General features: G+C 63.9%; 1 protein-coding gene across 1 annotated transcript; it reads right to left on the bottom strand.

Annotated features, from left to right (window-relative positions):
• Positions 1-997: 997 nt before the first annotated feature.
• Positions 998-17278, bottom strand: AQP1 (aquaporin 1 (Colton blood group)). The gene is made up of 4 exons (XM_074284567.1): positions 16648-17278; positions 4543-4707; positions 2866-2946; positions 998-2524 (listed from the first exon to the last, which is right to left on the bottom strand). The coding sequence occupies exons 1-4, from the start codon at positions 17035-17037 to the stop codon at positions 2345-2347; spliced, it is 816 nt and encodes a 271-aa protein (XP_074140668.1). The 5' UTR covers positions 17038-17278; the 3' UTR covers positions 998-2344.
• Between the last annotated feature and the right edge of the window lie 2609 nt (positions 17279-19887).

The following is a 19887-nucleotide window of genomic DNA, read 5'->3' as shown; positions in this document are numbered from 1 at the left end:
ACTGTCTCTGGTGCTTAGATCCAAGATTTCTCATTCCTCCAGGGCGGAGATTTATTTGTTTTCCTCCTGGCATCCCCAGTGACTGCATGCAGTAGGTGCTTAATAAAGGCTTGCTAATGGATGGGAGAGGTTCAGGAACCCTGTTTTAATCCAACAACCAGGCTGGGAATAGCGGGGCTTCTTGCAGCTCCATAATGTGTGCAGCTTAAAACAGGGAACCACACAAAAGGTATTAAGTATTCCAGCAAGTTTAGGGAAGGTCGAAGGGCAGCTCTGCTGGAGCCTCAATGAAATCAGGTCCCAAGGCCGTGCCCCCAGGAGACCCAAAGGGAGGAGCTGGGAGAAACGCTTACCCCCGCCCAAAGCCTAGAAGAGAACTTCATGGAAGCGGGAGGGGAGCCCCCAAACCGAGGGCCTGGGGGGCTTGGGCTCCAGAACGAGGGGCCAGCAGGGAGAGCTCCCCGTGACCTGCTCCCAAAGCAGGGCCAGGATGTGCCGGCAGCCCCGTGGGGCAACCGCGGCCCTGAGTCAGTGGAGCCGGGGGCCCGACCCCGAAGCTGCCTTTTACCCTCTGGGGCACCCGGGCAAGGGCTTTCACCAGCTCTGATCCCCTCTGGGGTGTGGCGCGGGCCGCACACGGTGCTGCACTCCACGCACACGCAATCCATGGACACACGTGTGTGCGCACACAGGGAGGTGGCCTGTGCTGGGAGCTGAGGGGGAGGGGCAGCTCATCCCCACCTCCCCCAGCTCTTCCCTGGCTGGAGCCCGGGCACAGGATCCCAGAGGCTCAGACCCAGAGACCACTCTGGCTGTACCCGTCCAACGCCTCCCCCCTCCTTTGGGGAGAGTCCTGCTGTGCTGACCCCAACCCGCAGCACCTTCCCCAGGAAGAGGGGGAGCTAGGGAGGCAACCTCCCTCGGGCTGGAGCCCCCAAGGAGGGGCAGAGGAGGCGGAGAAGGGGGCGCAGGACAAACACCAGGAGGACGCAGAGTGTTCAAGAGTCATACACCTTTATTGTTCATGTGATTCCGATCCCAAGGAGGCAGAAGCCGCCGCGAGGGCAGAGGACATCGGCCGCCCGGCCGTGGGCAAGAGAGGGTGCTGGCCACAAGGGCCCTGGCCAGGAACCCCTGACCCCGCCGGCTCCCGACCCTTTCTCCCGCCAGGGCCTGGGGAGGGGAGAACCGATGCCCAAAGCTCGGGTTCCAATCCCTGCCTGCCCGGGCACCTGGTCTCCATGGCCTCATCTGTCCAGTGGGCAGAACCACCCGTGTATATGTGAGAAAGTGTGCAGCAGCAAAGGGAAAGACTGCAGTGTCTGGGGTCACCCCCCGGGGCCCGGACTGGGTGACTCCGTCTCCTCCCGGGTGCCTGGGGATGGGGGGGCCTGGCGGAGGGGAGCGTGGGGAGGGGAGCCCAGGGCACGGACCCCCGGGAGGGGCCGGCTGCTCCGCCCTCCCTGTGTCTGTAGGCTCTGAGGGGCCTGGGAGAGGGGCTGGCCCCGTGGTGTTCCCCACTGAGAGCTTTGCGAGAGCAGCCCCTTGAGGCCCTGGGACGGCCTGAGCAGCTCCTGGCAAACAGATGGACTCGGACAAGGCCATTCAGCCCCACACACCTCCCCCCACCCCAGGGCTGCAGGGCTCGGACCACATCCTCCCAGGCGAGGTGAACTTATGGTCTGGTCTACACTGGCAAAACGAGCCAGAGGGCTGAAAGCAGCTCCATCCTTCCAGAGGGAAGAATTATCCATGCAATTCAAAGGAAAAAACAATACTTTGACAGGATTATTTGACCCGAGGGCCTAACTGGGAGGCTCGAGGATCATGATGGGGGTGGGGGGGGAGCCTGGGGCCGGCCCTTCCTGGGCCCGGGCTCTCCTCAGATCTACACGCTCCACGTGCCCCAATGGCTAGGCCATTAGCGCTCCGAGACATGTTGGAGAGCATCTTGTCCAGTGCGCCCATTTCACAGACGGGAAAGCTGAGAGATCGCGCAAATGGCAGAATTTGGAGCAAGTGACGGGGTCTGTGGGAAACTGCAGGCTCCCCTCCCGCGGCTGCCCAGCCCTAACTAATCCCCTTCCAAACTCAGGCCGCGGCCGGGGGGACGGGGCTGCTTGGAAGTGCCCCTTCCCCGGCCCGCGGCCAGTCTTGGGGGGCCCGCACCCCCGTGTGCACCCCAGGCACCCAGCTCCAGAAAGAGGAGGCAAGTGAAGAGAAAGAAAGATGCTGAGACAGCCCGAGGCCCGGCCGCCGCTGCGGAGAGGCCACAACAGAGATCTCCCCCCGCCCCCCCGCCCCCCGCCCATCGCGCCCCTCCCCCGCTCCGCGGCGCCCGCCTCTACTTGGGCTTCATCTCCACCCGCGAGTTCAGGTCCTCGGCGTCCAGGTCGTACTCCTCCACCTGGCCGCTGGTCCACACCTTCATGCGCTCCGTGAGCTCGCTGCTGCGCGGCGCCAGGATGAAGTCGTAGATGAGCGCGGCCAGGGCGCCCCCGATGAACGGCCCCACCCAGAAAATCTGCAGGGGGCCAAGGCCTCAGAGCCGCGCCCGCCGCCGCCCGCCCGCTCCCCGGGGACCCCCCTCCCCCCCCGCCGCCGCCGCCCGCCCGCTCCCCGGGGACCCCCCTCCCCCCCGCCGCCGCCGCCGCCGCCCGCCCGCTCCCCGGGGATTCCCCTCCCCCCCGCCGCCGCCGCCCCTTCAGGCCCTTCAAACCCGGGGAGGGGCGGGGAGCTTCGGGGCCGCCCCCTCCTCACCCTCCTCCTCCTCGTCCCCCTCCTCTCCTCCTCGCTCAGCCCCCTAAGAAGCCTGCCCAAGCCCTCCCCCACCCGCGGAGTGAGGCGGGGGCTCCAGGGACTCACCCAGTGATGCTCGAAGTTGTTGGCGATTACGGCCGAGCCGAAGGAGCGCGCGGGATTGATGCCGCAGCCAGTGTAGTCAATCTGTACGCAGAGAGTGCGCGTGAGAGGGAGGGGACGGAGGGGTACAAGGGGGAGGGGCGGAGGGGGAGGGCAGAGATGGAGGGGGAGCCGGGACTCAGGGATGGAGGGGGAGCCGGGGCTCAGCGATGAAGGGGGGAGCCGGGACTCAGGGATGGAGGGGGGAGCCGGGACTCAGAGATGGAGGGGGAGCCGGGGCTCAGGGATGGAGGGGGGAGCCAAGACTCAGGGATGGAGGGGGAGCCGGGATTCAGGGATGGAGGGGGAGCCGGGATTCAGGGATGGAGGGGGAGCCGGGGCTCAGCGATGAAGGGGGGAGCCGGGACTCAGGGATGGAGGGGGGAGCCGGGACTCAGAGATGGAGGGGGAGCCGGGGCTCAGGGATGGAGGGGGAGCCAAGACTCAGGGATGGAGGGGGAGCCGGGATTCAGGGATGGAGGGGGAGCCGGGATTCAGGGATGGAGGGGGATCCGGGACTCAGGGATGGAGGGGGAGCCGGGATTCAGGGATGGAGGGGGATCCGGGACTCAGGGATGGAGGGGGAGCCGGGACTCAGGGATGGAGGGGGAGCCGGGACTCAGGGATGGAGGGGGATCCGGGACTCAGGGATGGAGGGGGAGCCGGGACTCAGGGATGGAGGGGGATCCGGGACTCAGGGATGGAGGGGGAGCCGGGACTCAGGGATGGAGGGGGAGCCAAGACTCAGAGATGAGGGGGAGCCGGGATTCAGGGATGGAGGGGGGAGCCGGGGCTCAGGGATGGAGGGGGGAGCCGGGGCTCAGGGATGGAGGGGGAGCCAAGACTCAGAGATGGAGGGGGAGCCGGGGCTCAGGGATGGAGGGGGGAGCCGGGGCTCAGGGATGGAGGGGGGAGCCGGGGCTCAGGGATGGAGGGGGAGCCGGGGCTCAGCGATGAAGGGGGGAGCCGGGGCTCAGGGATGGAGGGGGGAGCCGGGGCTCAGGGATGGAGGGGGGAGCCGGGGCTCAGGGATGGAGGGGGAGCCAAGACTCAGAGATGGAGGGGGAGCCGGGATTCAGGGATGGAGGGGGGAGCCGGGGCTCAGGGATGGAGGGGGAGCCGGGACTCAGGGATGGAGGGGGAGCCGGGACTCAGGGATGGAGGGGGAGCCGGGACTCAGGGATGGAGGGGGGAGCCGGGGCTCAGGGATGGAGGGGGGAGCCGGGGCTCAGGGATGGAGGGGGAGCCGGGACTCAGGGATGGAGGGGGAGCCGGGACTCAGGGATGGAGGGGGGAGCCGGGGCTCAGGGATGGAGGGGGATCCGGGACTCAGGGATGGAGGGGGAGCCGGGGCTCAGGGATGGAGGGGGAGCCGGGACTCAGGGATGGAGGGGGGAGAGAGGCAGGCGGGAAGGAAGGTGTGTGGAGGCAGGAGAGCAGAGGAGGCTGGAGCGGGAGGGAGGGGAGGACGGACAGAAGGAGGGACAGAGAGGGACACAGGTGGACACGTGACGCTGAGGCGCAGGCGGACAGGACGGCGCGGGGCTGTCTCGGGCCCCCCGGAGCCGCCTTCCTGCGCCCGGCTGGGGCTTGGGGGTCCTGGGGCGTTCGCCGGCCCTCCCCCTCCCCCTCGCCGCTCACCGCCAGGAGGTGGCCCAGCGCCACGGAGAGCCCGATGGCCAGGGGCGCCGAGCCCGTGACGTCGTGGCGCCGGCGGTCCGTGGTGGCCAGCACGCACAGCACCAGCTGCAGGGTGCCGATGATCTCGATGCCCAGGCCCTGGCCGGAGTTGACGCCCTTGGCGAGCTGCGGGGGGAGAAGAAGGGGCGGAGCCGCGGGTGAGCGGAGCCCAGGCTGGGGGGCCGCCTCCCCGTTCCCGTCGGGCGCCGGCGCCCCAAATCCCCCGGACCCTGCACTTAGTGCAGTCCCGGAGCCCCCTCCCCCCTGGGCCGGCCGCGGGATGGACCAGGGCGTGATGGAAAGGGAGAGGGTCCCACGGGGCGGTGCCCCCCCCAGCCCGGCCAACTCCCGGCTGCAGCTCAGCATCCCCGCGGCTCCACGCCGGCCCTTTCTGCTCCCAGCCCTGCCCCGGCCTCCAGCCTGGCGGGGGCTTCGCTGAGACCGCTACCAAGTGCTTCCTGCCTCGGGCCTCAGTTTCCTTTTCTGTCAAACGAGGCGCTGGCCCGATTGACCACACTCTAATTCCATTCCCAAAAAAGGCATCGGCGCCCGGCGTGGCCACCCCCTCTGTCCTGGACCCCTGCCCCTCTGTCCTGGACCCCCACCCCTCTGTCCTGGACCCCGCCCCCTCTGTCCTGGACCCCGCCCCCTCTGTCCTGGACCCCCACCCCTCTGTCCTGGACCCCGCCCCCTCTGTCCTGGACCCCTGCCCACTCTGGGCGCCCTGCCTGGCCTGCTCCCCCTCAGACCCCCCCCCCGCTGGTCCTTCGCCCCTCACCCTCTTCCTTTATCTCCTCTGGGGGGCACGGAAGCCGGGGGGAGCTCCCCTCTGGGGCTTGGCCAGCGTCCAGCACCAGCCTTGGCCCACAAGGGGCGCTCGAGAAAGGCTCTGGGTAGGGCTGACAGGGGGAGGTCTCTCATTTGTAACCAGCGCTGGCCCAGAGCCCACCGGGGGCCACGGGAGCTGCGGACAGATCCAGATCCAGGGGTGACTCTCGGGGAGGGAAGCTAGAGACCCCCTCCCTGTTCCAGGGCTTCCCTGTGACCTTGGAGCTCCGAGGCTGAAGCCAGGAAGCCTCACCTTCCTGAGGTCAAATTCTGCCTCAGCTGTGTGACCCTGCTCCAGCCCCTTCACCCTGCCTGCCTCAGTTTCCTCATCTGTAAGATGAGCCGGAGAAGGAAATGACCAACCCCTGCGGCATCTCTGCCAAGAGAACCCCAGATGGGGTCACGAAGTCAGACCCAGCCCAAACAACCGACTACCACATGGGGGGGGGGGCTGGGAGAGGCCTGAGCAGGGCGGCGCCTTGTCCAGAGCCAAGCGCTCATCGCTCTGATAAAGCTGCCGGCTTGGGCGGCAGTGCCGGGCGTCTGGAGCAGGGGGAGGAACTTGGGGGGGGGCTGAGCTCATAAGGGTGGGGCCAACTCGGAACCATCCGTGGGGGGCTTCTGGCTGCGAAGAGAAGGCTGGGGACAAGCAAAGACGCAGGGGAGGCTGGATCCCAGCACGAATTTAAGGGGAGCTGTCCACTGCCCTGCCCATCCCTGGGGGCTCCTGGAGTCTGACACCGGCCCCAACCCTCAGGGCTTGGCTCTGTCTCTCTGTCTGTCTGTCTCTCTGTCTTCTGTTTTTGTCTCTCTCTGTGTCTCACTGTCTCTCTCTTTTTCTGTCTGTCTGTATCTCTCTGTTTTTGTCTCTGTCTGTCTCACTGTCTCTCTGTTTGTCTGTGTCTGTCTCTCTCTGTCTCTCTCACTGTCTCTCTCTGTTTCTGTCTGTCTCTCTCTGTCTCTCTGTTTTTGTTTCTCTCTGTGTCTCACTGTCTTTCTCTGTTTGTCTGTGTCTGTCTCTGTCTCTGTTTCTGCCTGTCTCTCTCACTGTCTCTGTATATGTCTCTCTCTCTGTCTCTATCTCTCTCTGTGTCTCTCTCACTGTCTTTCTCTGTTTCTGTCTGTCTCTGTCTCTGTTTCGGTCTCTCTGTCTCTGTGTCTCTCTCACTGTCTTTCTCTGTTTCTGTCTGTCTCTGTCTCTGTTTCTGTCTCTCTGTCTCTGTCTCTCTCTCTGTGTCTCTCTCACTGTCTTTCTCTGTTTCTGTCTCTGTCTCTCTCTATGTCTTTCTCACTGTCTCTGTGTGTCTCACTGGCTGTCTCTCTCTGTGTCTCTCTCTCTGTTTCGTCTGTCTCTGTGTGTCTCTCTCAGTCTTTCTCTGTCTCTGTCCCTGTTTCTGTCTCTCTGTCTCTGTCTCTCTCTCTGTGTCTCTCTCATTGTCTGTGTATGTGTCTCTCTCTGTCTCTCTCTGTGTCTTTCTCACTGTCTCTGTGTGTCTCACTGGCTGTCTCTGTCTCTGTCTCTGTGTCTCTCTCTCTGTCTCTGTCTCTGTGTCTCTCTCACTCTCTGTTTCTGTGTGTCTCTCTCAGTCTTTCTCTGTTTCTGTCTGTTTCTGTCTCTCTGTTTTTGCCTCTCTCTGTGTCTCTCTCACTTTCTCTGTTTCTGTCTCTCTGTCTCTGTCTCTCTCTGTGTGTCTCTCTCATTGTCTCTGTGTGTCTCACTGCCTGTCTCTGTCTCTCTGTCTCTGTCTTTCTCTGTATCTCTCTCACTGTTTCTGTTTCTGTCTGTCTCTGTCTCTGTGTCTCTCTCAGTCTTTCCCTGTTTCTGTCTGTCTGTCTGTCTCTGTCTCTCTGTTTTTGTCTCTCTCTGTTTCTCTGTCTCTGTTTCTGTCTCCCTGTTTTTGCCTCTCTCTGTGTCTCTCTCACTTTCTCTGTTTCTGTCTCTGTCTCTGTTTCTCTGTCTCTGTCTCTCTGTGTTTCTCTCACTGTCTCTGTGTGTCTCACTGTCTGTCTCTGTCTCTGTCTGTCTCTGTTTCTGTCTCTCTGCTTTTGTCTCTCTCTGTGTCTCTCTCACTGTCTCTGTGTGTCTCACTATCTGTCTCTGTCTCTCTCTGTGTCTCTCTCACTGTCTCTGTGTGTCTCACTGTCTCTGTCTCTGTCTGTCTCTGTTTCTCTCTGCTTTTGTCTCTCTCTGTGTCTCTCTCACTGTCTCTGTGTGTCTCACTATCTGTCTCTGTCTCTGTCTCTCTCTGTGTCTCTCTCACTGTCTCTGTGTGTCTCACTATCTGTCTCTGTCTCTGTCTCTCTCTGTGTCTCTCTCACTGTCTCTCTTTGTTTCTGTCTGTCTCTTGTCTCTAGTCTCTCATCTCTCATCTCCCCGTCTCTGTCTCTCTCTCACTGTCTTTCTCTGTTTCTGTCTGTCTTCTGTCTGTCTGTCTGTGTCTCTTGTCTCTAGTCTCTCGTCTCTCATCTCCCCGTCTCTGTCTCGCTCTGAGCCATATAGGAAATGGAGTCTGGCTGGCATTCAGTCTGTCCTGGTTACTTTTAGAAACATGAATCATGGAAAGCAGGAGGGAAAGTTGAGCCGCTGTGAGCTCATTAGGGCTGTTCCCCTGTGGTGAGGCGGGACCCCTCCCGGCTGGATCCATCCTGGCCCGGAGACAAGTGCAGGGATGGGACGGTGTAGACACCCCCACCTGGAACGGGGAGGGGAGGAGGAGGTCGCTGACCTGGCTGCCAAACACTTTGGACGTGGCTCTCATCCGTCTCTTGCCCAGGCTGGGGTGGTCACAGAAGCGGCCCGGCCTGCGTCTACACTGCCCTGCTCTCCAAGGCGAGGGGACAAGGTTGCCCGTGTCTACACTGCCCCGGCCACCGCCGCCCCCCCGCCCGTGCCCATGCTGCCTGGGCTCTGGGAAGGGTCACCGAGCTCCTGCCTTAAAGTCACCTTCCCGAACAATGCTCTTCCCTTCTTTGTTGGGCGGCCGTGACTCACATCCCTGTCACTCAGCAGCCTCCTGGAGGGGATGGCTCTGCCCCCCTCCTCTGGGGCCCCTCGGTCACCACGGGCCGGCAGAGCACCCGGGCAGGGAGGGGTGCAGCCGAGGCCCGGAGCTCAGCCCTGCATCCCTGATGGCCCTCGAGGCCGGGGTCCTGGAGCTGCAGCATCCACTGCACGGCTGCTCAGGGCGGGAGGGGGGCGGCTTTCTGCCTCCGGCTCATCCCTGCTGTCTCCTTCCCCTGAACTGGCTCCTTCCTCCGCCCGCCTGGAGCCTCCCTGTCCCCTGGTACCACTCAGCCATTGGACCCAGCCAGAAACAACATGGCCTCCATTCTGGCCACTCAGCCTCCCTCCTCTGGGCTCAGGGACCTCGCTAGTGGCCCCTTGGTCCTCCAGCTGCTCCCCTGGGACTGACGCCCCCGGCCCGGCCAGCTGGGCTGCCTCTCTGGCCTGTGTCTCCTCCCACTGAATTTCCCCCCTTCATCCCCTCCTCCTTCCCTGAGCTCCATGGCGGGGGGATTCTGCTTGAGGTCAAAGGGAGGCCTTCCAAGGAGTGTCTCCCTCCTGTTCTCTGGGGGGGCCTGGCAGCTCTGGGCGGTAGCTGGGTCCACCTGATGAGAGGGCACCCATATGGGGCCCAACCCAAAGGGGCAGGGCTGGCTGGACGGCAGGGCCCCACGGCAGGAGAAAGCCCCCGGAACAGGCCCAGGCCGTGTTCCACCGTGGTGACCGCAGTGCCCAGTGATTCCCGACCTGGCTGGTTCCTGGGGCCCTCTCTGGAGCCGCCACCTTGACCAGTGGGGTCAAGGGCATTTTGGGCTTCCTGGGGATCCCTGGGGACAGGTGGGTGGGGAGAGGGAGCCTGGAGGTGGTGGGCAGGGCCGGCCTTGCTGTGCCATCTCCTGCTGTGCCACCTCCAGGAGCCAATATTTTCCTCAGCACCCGGAGGGTGGGGCAGGATTGGCTCTGGGATCGCTCTCAGTGAGAAGCCGGAGGGCAACCCCAGCCCGGGAGGCTCCTTCGAGGAATGCAGGGAAGGCCCAGGACGGCTGGGCCCTTCCTTCCAAACTTCCAAGGAGGAGGGGGCTGCTTGGCAGCCAAATGTTGTGGTCCTCACCCCCACCCCAGGGACTGCGTGGGCAGAGACAGCTCTGGGTCGCCCTGCCCCCGGACATAGCACTGGGCAGGCCAGGCTAGGGGGAGGGTTTCTAGGTGAGCTGAGTCGATGGGCAGGCTGGGCAGGGCAGTGGGCGGGGCACCAAGGGCCCGGCTCCCACCATGGCAGCCAGAAACACCTGCTGGAAGGGGGCTGGGGTGGTCATTACCAGGCAGGCCCCTGGCTGCCCCGGGGGTGGATGGGGCAGGGTCAGAGAGCACGGGGCAGATGAGGGGTCCGGGCATTAGCTGGGAGCAGCGGTAACCCAGGGAGCAGCATGCTGGCTCTTTGGGGGATGCAGGGGCCACCCCAGTCTCTCCTCATCTACCTGTCCCGCCCCCTCCCCTCAGAAGGCTCCCCCCTGCGCCCCATGGCCATGCACTGAAAGGGTACTCAGAATATCTCCAGGGCCAGGGAGCTCGCGACCTTGCCTGAGAGATGGGCCCAAGGCCCTGAGCTAGGCCGGAGCATTGCATTCAGAGTTTGGGTTTGGGGAGCAGGCCTTGGAGACGCCTCTGCTGCGGGGGCCAGGGTGGGGGCGCCCGCCTTCCTCTCACCCTACCCTAGTCCTATCATGGCACCCCCTACTCACTGACTCCCGGGCTCCCTCTCACCCCAGGATCAAGGCCCCTGCTTGCTGTTCAAAGTCCGCCCTAACCTGCCCCTCTTCTCACCCCTCCCTCCCACCCCAGGGGCCCTGGGCCCCCGCCTCCCTTTGCTGACCTTGGCCCAGAAGGCCCCCCTTCCCCTCCCCCCCAACAGAGACTCCTTGAGGGCAGGGTTGCATTTTTCTGCCCCAGAGATGCTTAATCACTGCTTGTTGTTGACTGACCCGTCCCTCCTGTGCTTGGGGAATGGCCTTCCTTCCTGAGCCCCTCAGTTTCCCCGCCTGTAAACAGGAGTGGACACAGGAGCTCCTTGGCCAGCTCTGGATCTGGTTCCAGGGTTCTCTAATAACCTCAGCCTCAGTCCGGAGGGAGAGATGGGCCAGGCGGGGGGGGGGGGGGGGTCCTGCCCAACTGGGAGGGGCGGCGTTGCCCTGGCCACGGCCGTATTTGGGCTCTGAGAGCCCGGGCTATGTAATTAGTGTTTCCAATCAGAAACAGATGGGGAAAAAATGAGGAGCAGCCGACATTTTGTGGTGAAGGCGCATTTATGATGGAAAAAATGTGGAGCCGGCCTGCCCCCTCCCAGGGGCCCCCCCACCCCCCTCCCACTGCTTCAGGGCAGATGAGAGTCGGCTCCCCCTCCTGTGTCCTCCTCCCCCCTCCTCTGTCCTCCCTCCTGTGTCCTTCTCCCTCCTCCTGTGTCTTCCCCCCTCCTCCCCTGTCCTCCCCCCTCCTCCCCTGTCCTCCTCCCCCTCCTCTCCTTTCCTCTACTTCCCTCTGCCCCTCTCTTCTCTTCTCCCCCTCTTTCTCGCCTCTCCCTTGCTCTTCCTTCCTCTCCCCTCTTCCATTCCCTTCTCCCCTCTTCTTTCCCCACCATCACTACCATCCCAGGCCATGAGCTGTCCCTGAGGGCTCCCGGGGCAGCTCTGGGCCAGGGAAGGGAAGGACAAAGGCAGCCTCTCCCCCTGTGCCCCCTTTGCCCCTCAGGTGTGGGCAGGCTCCGCTCCCTTGCCTCAGGCCTCAGGCCCTGCCTGGCTCCTGAAAAGCAAACCTGGGCCGGGCGGCGAGCCCTCCAGGAGAGCAGCCTTGGACAGGCTCGGCTGGCTCGGGGAAGGGCGTCCTGACTCAGGCCCCAGCTCTGTGCCCGGGTTCCTGGAAGGCGCCTGCTGGCTGCAGCGGCCTCGACTGCTGCCCTCCCGAGGCCCCGGCCACCGCCCGGCCCGCGGCCTGTGTCTGACCTGCCTCCCCGGGAGCCCCCGCTGCCCTTCTGGCTCCCAAATCTCCCCTTGTGCCCTCCGAGAAAGCGAGCCCAGCTGCCCCCACCCCCCTCATGGGGGACTCTACACAGGCACACTTAGCCACTCACCCCCATGTACTCCCTCACACACACAGACACACACTCTCACACTCACACTCACACACTCTCACACACAGACACACACTCACACACACACACACTCACACACACTCACACTCACACACTCACACTCACACACACTCACACATTCTCACACACACACACATTCTTACACACACACACTCACACACACATTCTTACACACACACACTCACACTCACACACTCACACACACTCACACTCACACTCACACACACACTCACACACATTCTCACACTCACACACACACTCACACACACTCACACACACATTCTCACACTCACACACACACTCACACACACTCACACACACTCACACACACTCACACACATTCTCACACTCACACACACACTCACACACACACTCTCTCACACACTGCCTCGTTTCCTAAGTGAGCTCCCCAAAACAAGCCAGTGGGGCAGGCCCAGAGCGCGCCCCGGCTGCTGAGTCCTTGGGACCCTCCTTGGCAGAGGCGCCTCCCCGCTCCCAGCCCCCCCATCTCCTCCTGGGACACACTCCTGAACTAGACCCGAGGCGGGCTGAGGGACGCCGGGCGCTGGGTGGGCATTCAGGCGCTCTTCCAGCGCCCTCACAATACCCGTGCACTACAGGTGCTTACTGAATGCTTGTTCCCGGGGCTCAGCGGATTGTAAATGACGGAGCTGCCCCAACACTCGGAACACGTGCGGTGCATGACCCTCCGGGACCCTTCAGAGTACTTCTGATTTTCAGCGGGTATGAGCCACCCCTTTTACAGATGGGGAGACTGAGGCCAGAGACTCTTCAAGTCCTAATGCTGCCCCTGCCCTTGACCTCCCCTGCTTCATTCGTTCGGGGCCGGGTGGAGGGCCCGGCCTTGGAGGACTGGAGGGCTGGTCCTGCCCGGGCCCCACGGGCCTTTGGCGGCGGAGCTCTGCAGCCTGGCGGCTGGGCAGAGGCCGCCGGAGCAGATGGGGGCCATGTGCGCCCCCCCCCCCCCCCCGCAGGGGCGGCAGCTCCTCCGTGACTCACTGAGGAGAAAGTCCCCCCACCTCCTGACTCACTCAAACCACAGCCTCCGCTTCCTCCTGGCCTTTTTGTGCCAATCGCCAACAGAGCCCGAGGGGCAAGAGGGGGTGGGGGCGGGGCTCCGGTGGGGAGGGGGCGGGGGCGGGACTCCGGTGGGGAGGGGGCGGGGGCGGGGGCGGGACTCCGGTGGGGAGGGGGAGGGGGCGAGGCTCCTTGGGGAGTGGGGGCATCCTGCGCACACCCGGAGTTGCCAGGGCCAGACTGCCCCCAGTCCCCTGCGCCCCTCCCCCAAGGAGCTCTCGGGGCGCAGCAGAGATTCGGGGCGTGGAGGCAGCCCCCCTCCCCGCCCCCCCCCCCCCCCCCCCCGCCCGCTCTCCCAGCGCCTTCTCGCAAACACAATTCCGCCTGCGGTGGGGGGGGGGGGCGTTTGGAGGGAGACCCGGGCAGAGGCGCTTGGGGCGGGCTTCTGCAGAGGGCCCCCCCGAGCCCCCGCCCCGCCCCTCCCGAGCCCCCGCCCTGGCCCAGGCGCCCCGGAGAAGACAAACGGAAGGGTCGCGGGTTGGGGGGGGCCTCCAGCCTCATTTTACAGATGGCAAGACTGAGGTCCCGGCGGGCGGGGGCGGGGGGAGCGGCCCTCGGCCGCCGGGGTTTTTCCACTGCTGGGTCACGAGGCCCCCAACGGTGAGGGAACGAATTTCTGGGATGCCGGCCCCGGCCGGGAGCGGGGGGGGGGATAAGGGGGGCGCCCCGCCCCGCGCGGCCTCCGCCCTGGTCCGCAGAGGAGCCCATTGAGGCAGCCTGGGGCCTGAGCCCCCCGGCCCTGGGCACAGATCTCTGACCCCATCCGGGTGGGACCCCAGCCAGCTCTCTCTGCCTCCACAAGCAGGGGCCTCTCCCCCATAAGCCCAATAGGGGGCGCCCCGGCTCCTGAATTCAGGAAGCCCTGAGTTCAAATCTAGCCTCAGACCATTGTCAGCTACGAGGCCCTGGACAAGTCACTTCGCCTCTGCCTGCCTCAGTTTCCTCATCTGGAAGATGGGAATAATAACAAGAGCTCCCACCTCCCAGCTTTGCAGCGAGGCTCAAATGAGCTCATGGCGGGAGGGAGGGGGACCCCGGACCCTCGCGCCTTCTCCCCAGGCTCCCCGGGCTCGGGACAAAGGGCTCCCGCCTCCCCGCGCCTCCCCCCGGGGGTCGGGCAGTCAGGGGGGGAGCTCTCCCCCGAGCTCGTCCAGTCCAGCGCCTCTGGTACGCGGGGAAGGGTCCTTCCGTCTGGGGCTGCCCTGGGCCAGGGGAAGGTGCGCAGAGGGCCAGAGGCGCGCCCTGGAGCACAGGAGGGGGCCCTGAAGGACGAGACCGATGGCGGGTGCCGCACGGGAGGGAGGATGCTGTGGGCAACGGCGGGAGGCGGAGGGACGTCCCGGGGACGGTGCGATCACACATTTTCGGGCCAGGCGGGGGCGGCTGGGGAGGGTCTGGAGGCGCTTCTTCAGGCCACTCACCCTCGGGCTCCCTTCCCCACCAGCTCGGCCGCGCGCGCGCGCGCTCCCACCACCTTTCCCCCGGGCCATTAGGTCCCAAGTTTCGGAAGAAAGTCCTGGAAGTTGGGAGCCCCGGCCGGGCCGGGCTCGGCCCCCGCCCCGCTTCCCGCTGCCCAGCAAGGGCCCAGACAATCACGCACAGACGCTGGAAAGAGCCTCCTCCCTCCCCCTCTGCTGCCGACCGTTTGGCGGCTCCCTGCTCCCTGCCCACCCTGCTGTCCTGCCCTCCAGCGCGGCCGGGCACCGGGGCTGGGAGAAAGCGGAGAGTGGGCCCGGAGGGACTCGGGGAGGTGGGCAGCACCTGAGCCCGGGGGAGTGAAGGGGAGGGGCCTCCGGGAGCCAGAAGAGGCGGGGGAGTCTCTCCATCCTCGGGGAAGGCCGGCTCCAGCAGTGGGGAGGCCTTCTGCGAGTCCCTTCCGGTCTCTTCTCCCGACCCGGAGAGGACCAGGGGCCCGAGGACCACCCCGCCCCAGGGAGGGTCCAGCTGCGCTCCTGGAGGCCTGGAGATTGCCTCTCTTTCTAAAGAGGGGGAAACTGAGGCAGCCCAGATGGGGCTCGTCCAAAGTGGCCCAGGCCGTTTTTTTCAGGGCCCTTTCCCCAGCCAGAGTTGGGCTAGATAAAAGCCCCCTCCCCCAGCCCCACCCTGCCCTGCCCCGCCCCTTTCCTGGCCTCCACTCTCAGGGCTCCCTCGGAGCCTCCCTGTGAGGGGCAGAGCCCCGACCCCCTCTGCCCCCCTCGGAGCTCGCCCACTGGCCGGGCCTCCTCTTCCTCAGCTCCACTCCTGGTTCCCTGAGCCCCTAGAACCTCCCCCCCCAGTCCCCTGAGGCCGGGCCTTCTCGAGGCCTCTTTTGTCAATGGTTCCCCCCCACCCTCCGGGACCAGAGGAGCAGAGCCCTCCCCTGCGCTTGTGGGGAGGGGGTGGGGCTGGGCCCCCATGACCCAGACTCTCCCGCGGCCTGCCGGGACCCCACCTTCCGGCTAAAGTCCAAACTCGGGCTAGCGGCCGCTGGCTAATCTTCAAGCCGCGGGGAGGGCGGCTCTCAGGGGCCGGCTGGGAGGTGTTGGCCCAAGGTCTGAAGCGCTAATCATTGCCCGCCGAGGGGGTGCTGCCCGGGCTGATTAAGGAGCCACGGCCTCCCGGCTCCCCTGGCCCCGGGCCAGGCCTTCCTCGCTCTAGGGCCGGCTCCCGCGCACACCTGTCTCCGTTACCGTTCCCTCTGCCCTCCCCAGCGCGCTCCCCCGCCCCCCAGCTGCCAGGCTCGGCCACCTGCCCGCTCCCGGAGAGCTGCCGCTCGCCCTTCCGGGGGCACCGGGACCGTCCGAGGGCTGGGCCCCCGCGAGCGCTCCTCCCAAAGCGGGGGTCTCCGGGCTGCCTTCCGCCTTTATCATCTCTTAGCTCTATCTGCCCCAGATCGCTTCTGACTCATCCCCATGACTTGGCCCTACCCGGCTCCTGGCACGTGCCGGGGCCCTGGGGGAGGGTGGGGGGCCTTCCCCGGGTCTGGCCGCCCCTCTCTGCCCCGGGGTCCCGGGAGGGACAGGTCGGAGCCTGCGGACCTCAGTAGCCGGCTTGGCTTTGGGGGGATCACCTTCAGTGAAAGGCTGGGCCCCGGGGCAGAAAGAAGCCCGAGGCACAAAGCAGCCCGCGGGCCCCTAGATTTGGGGAAGGGTCTCAGACTGATGCCCTGGGGGAGATCCTGGAGGGGTGGGGCCCTCCTCACACCCGGCCTCCCTTGGGCAGGGGCCAGGCCTGAAACGGGATTCCAGCTTGTTGGCTCCCAGGCCCTTGGGGTGCCGCACTTCACTGTCCTGGGGGGCTTGTACCAATGACCGGGAGGGGCCCGCTCACATCTCCCCTCCCCCTCTGCTGGGTGAGCCTCTGCTCTCCCTCCAGTGGCACCCTGGGGAGCCCCTCCTGACCGGCCCTGCCAGCCGCCTCCTCCCTGCCCTGCCCCCTCCGCCCGATGCCTGAGACCCCCTCCATCCGGGTGCCTGAAACCCTCTCCCAGCAGGAGAAGCCCCCCTCCCCCCAGCCCTCCCCAGATCTCCCAGGGCAGAACCTTGTTCTCAAGCAACAAACAGCCGTTCGGAGCCTCTGCCCAGAGCAAGCCCAGGGGATGTTGGGGGTCAGCCCCCCAAAAGGCAGGAATAGGACGGGGAAAGGCCAAGTTCGGACCCGGTTTCAGAGGCTCCAGCTGTCTGGCCCCCTTGGCCAGATGGTGTTTTCTCCCAAGTCTAGGTGTGTGTGGTGGTGGTGGTGGGGGAGCTGGGGACTTGAGCGCCAGGGACCCGGCCCCTTCTCCACCTTCTCCGGGCCCGTTCCCCTGAGCCACCTGGGGGAGCCCCAGACACGGCAGGGAGGCCCTGCCCGCTCTGCTGCCCGGGGTCGCCCCAGAGAGCCCCCCTTCCTCAGGCCGTATACTGGAGGGGGGTGGCCAGCGAAGCCCGTGCCCAGCCAGGACCTGGGTGGTGGGCAGCGAGCCTCTGAGCCCCCCTGTGCCCCTCTCAGGCAGGTGCCCGGCCCCACTTACCCCGTTGAGCCCCAGGGTGTTGCCAGGGAGGCTGGAGGTGATGCCCGAGAGGATGGCCGTGGCCACAATGGCGCCCACCGACTGCGCCACGATGTACATGAGGGCGCGCAGGATGCTGATCTGGCAGCTGAGCAGCAGCCCCAGGGTGACGGCCGGGTTGAGGTGGGCGCCGCTGATGTGGCCCACGCTCTGCGCCAGCGTGGCGATGCTCAGGCCGAAGGCCAGGGAGACCTTGACGTTGTCCTGCGCTGCCCCCGAGGTCTTGTTGCCCTGCAGCGGGTAGTTGTAGCCCAGCGCCGAGCCGATGCTGATGAACACGAAGAGGATCATGGCCAGGAACTCGGCCACCACGGCCCTCCAGAAGAGCTTCTTCTTGAACTCGCTGGCCATGGTGCCCCGGCTGCCACCTGTGCGCTCTGTCCGCCTGCCCTGCGCTCTGCCTGCTCTGCGCTCTGCCTGCTCTGCGCTCTGTCTTTCTGCCCTGTGCGCTCTGTCCCGCCCTGCCCTGCGCTCTGTCCGCCCGCCCTGCCTCGGTGGCCGCAGCTGCCCCGCTGCCCGTCCCTGCCTCGGCCCCAGCAAGCTCTGGAGAGCGCCCGGCGCGGGGCTATTTATAGGGCCCTGGGGGGCGGGCGGGGGGAGGAGGAGGAGGAGGCGCGGGGTGTAGCACAAAGGGAGGAAGGCTTGGCTTTCCTTGGGGGCCGGCGGCCGGCGGGAGGAGGGAGGCAGGAGGAGAGAGGGATGGAGAGTAAGCGCTCTCTGACTCGGTGCCAACTGCTGGCTTTTTTCCTCCTTCCTTCTCCTTCCCCCTCCCTCCCCGCTCACACTGGGAAGGGCTCCCCAGCTGCGGCGGCCGGAGGGGCAGAGGTGGGGGCGGGGGCTGGGGAAAGGGAAGGGGCAAGGGCTGGGGCGGGGCGGGGGCAGTGGCAGGGGCAGGGGCTGGTTTGGGGCAGGGGCAGGGGAAGGGGCTGGGGCAGGAGCAGAGGTGGAGGCTGGGGCTGAGGAAGGGGCTGGGGCTGGGGAAGGGGCTGGGGCTGGAGAAGGGGCAGGGACAGCGGCAGGGGCAGGAGCTGGGGCTGGGACTGAAGCTGGGGCTGGGGCAGGGCCGGGCTGGCAGCTCTAACAGACTTTCTGAAATTCTCCTGAACCGCTGAGGAATGGTTCTTGCTGCAGGCTGAGGAATGCCAGCCGGCTCCCTCCCGGAGCTCCCCCCACCTCAGCCCACCCCCCTCCTCTCCAGGATGGAAGCCTGGTAGCAAGACTGGGCTGGGGCTTGGCACCAGGATGCCCTCTGCCCTCGGCGGTGGGCAGGGTGAGCCCTACTCCCCGCTGTCCCGTTACTTGGAGGGAGGCCCAGCAACAGACTGCTGGGGGTGAAAGGGAGGAGGGGACGACCAGAATGGGCTCGATCCCCTGCCCAAGGCAGGGCTAGATCTTTCTCCAAGTTCCCCCCCCCCCCAGGCCAGAGCCCCTCCCCTCTCCTACTTGTTTCCCCTTTCCCCCTATTTGGAACAAGCCCGGCCGAGGGCACGGCACGGAGGAGGGAGGGAGTTCCCCCACCCCACCTGCCTGGTGGACAAGACCAAGGCTAGAAATGGGGGTGTCCCACCACCCAAAGGCTGCTGCTGCAGGCCCACCTCCAGGCACACCGGATGAAATACACTTGTCCTGTTTCCTGCCCAGGGAAAGGCAGCCCGTTTTGCATCTCCAGGGAGACTGGACGTTGGGCTCCGGCTGGGGTTGGGACTGGGCGGGGAGAAGAGAAGGGGGAGGGAGGAAAGAGGGAGGAATAGGGAAGACAAAGAGGAGGGGAAGCGAGAGGAAGCCAGGAGAGGTAAGCAAAGCAGAGAGGAAAGGGGAGGAGAGGGGAGGGGAGAAAGGGGGAAAGAGAAAAAGGAAGAAAGAAAAAGAAAAAGAGAGAAAGAGAGAAAGAAAGAAAGGAAGAGAAAGAAAGAAAGAAAGAAAGAAAGAAAGAAAGAAAGAAAGAAAGAAAGAAAGAAAGAAAGAAAGAAAGAAAGAAAGAAAGAAAGAAAGAAGAAAGAAAGAAAGAAAGAAAGAGAGGAAGAGGAAGGAAAGAAGGAAAGAAGAAAGAAAAGAAAGAAAGAAAGAAGATAGAAAGAAAGAAAGAAAGAAAGAAAGAAAGAGAGGAAGGAAGGAAGGAAGGAAGGAAAGAAGAAAGAAAGAAAGAAAGAAAGAAAGAAAGAAAGAAAGAAAGAAAGAAAAGAAAGGAAGAAAGAAAGAAAAGAAAGGAAGGAAGGAAGGAAGGAAGGAAGGAAGGAAGAAAGAAATTAAGAAAAAAACTTCCCAAGTTAGGAAGACCTGAGTTCAAATCTAGCCAGGCACTTAAGAGCTGGGCAAGTTAATCCTGTTGCCTCACTTTCCTCATCTGTAAATTGACTGGAGAAGGAAATCATTCTAGCAACTCTGACAAGAAAATCCCTGATGGGGCCACGAAGAGTTGGACAGGACAGAATAAGTTGCACATTATCCCTCAGGATTGTTTAGAGGATCAAATGAATTCCTATTTGTGAAATACAATATTTAGCACAGTGCGGGCACATGGTAAGTGCTAGATAAACATTAGCGAGTATTTTTAAAGAGACAGGGAAGACTTAGAAGAGAGCAAAAGAGAAATGAAAAGACTATGGAGACAGGAAAGGAGAGGGGGGAAAGAGGGAGGAACAAGGGAGGGGAGAGGGATAACATATGTGAGAAAGGGAGGGACAGCTAAGGGAGGAGAAAGGGAGCTTCTACTGGATCAATCCTTGCCACTTGCATACACTGTTCAGATGTTGCTACAAGAGGGTAAGTGTTGGGCAGTGTCCCCAGGGGCCCCAGCCTCATTCTGGCTTTGCAGAGAGAGGAGAGGGAGAGTAGGGAGAGAGGAGAAGGAAGGAGAGAAACAGGAATTAAGAAAATAAAGGGAAAGAGAATAGACGAGGAAAAAAACAATAGGGGAAGGAGAGGATGGCTGAATAACTGCAATCAGAGGGTGGGGGAAGAAAAGGAAGGGAGGGAGAGGGGCGGAAAGGAGGGAAAAGAGAGAGTCAGAGGGAAGGAGAGATGGAGGGAAAGGGAAGGACAGAGGGTGAAAAGAAGGGAGAGGAGGGAAGGGGAAGAAAAGGAAGAAGGGAGGATAGAAAGAAGGGAAGAGGAGAGAGAGACATAAGGGAACATAATGACAAGGGAGAGAGAGAGAGAGAGAGAGAGAGAGAGAGAGAGAGAGAGAGAGAGAGAGAGAGA

Source organism: Sminthopsis crassicaudata, chromosome 1 (genome assembly GCF_048593235.1).
Source record: "Sminthopsis crassicaudata isolate SCR6 chromosome 1, ASM4859323v1, whole genome shotgun sequence".
NCBI classification, from domain to species: Eukaryota; Metazoa; Chordata; class Mammalia; order Dasyuromorphia; family Dasyuridae; genus Sminthopsis; species Sminthopsis crassicaudata.
Note: the sequence above shows the minus strand (reverse complement) of the source record. Positions and strands in the feature narration are given on the sequence as shown.

Excerpts from the sequence above, each read along its gene's own strand:
- AQP1 (XM_074284567.1), bottom strand. The coding sequence starts at position 17,037 with ATGGCCAGCGAGTTCAAGAAGAAGCTCTTCTGGAGGGCCGTGGTGGCC. Across the intron at positions 2,947-4,542 it reads CGCTGGGCCACCTCCTGGCG|ATTGACTACACTGGCTGCGG; the intron begins GTGAGCGGCGAG and ends CTCTGCGTACAG. Across the intron at positions 2,525-2,865 it reads ACAACTTCGAGCATCACTGG|ATTTTCTGGGTGGGGCCGTT; the intron begins GTGAGTCCCTGG and ends GGCCCCCTGCAG.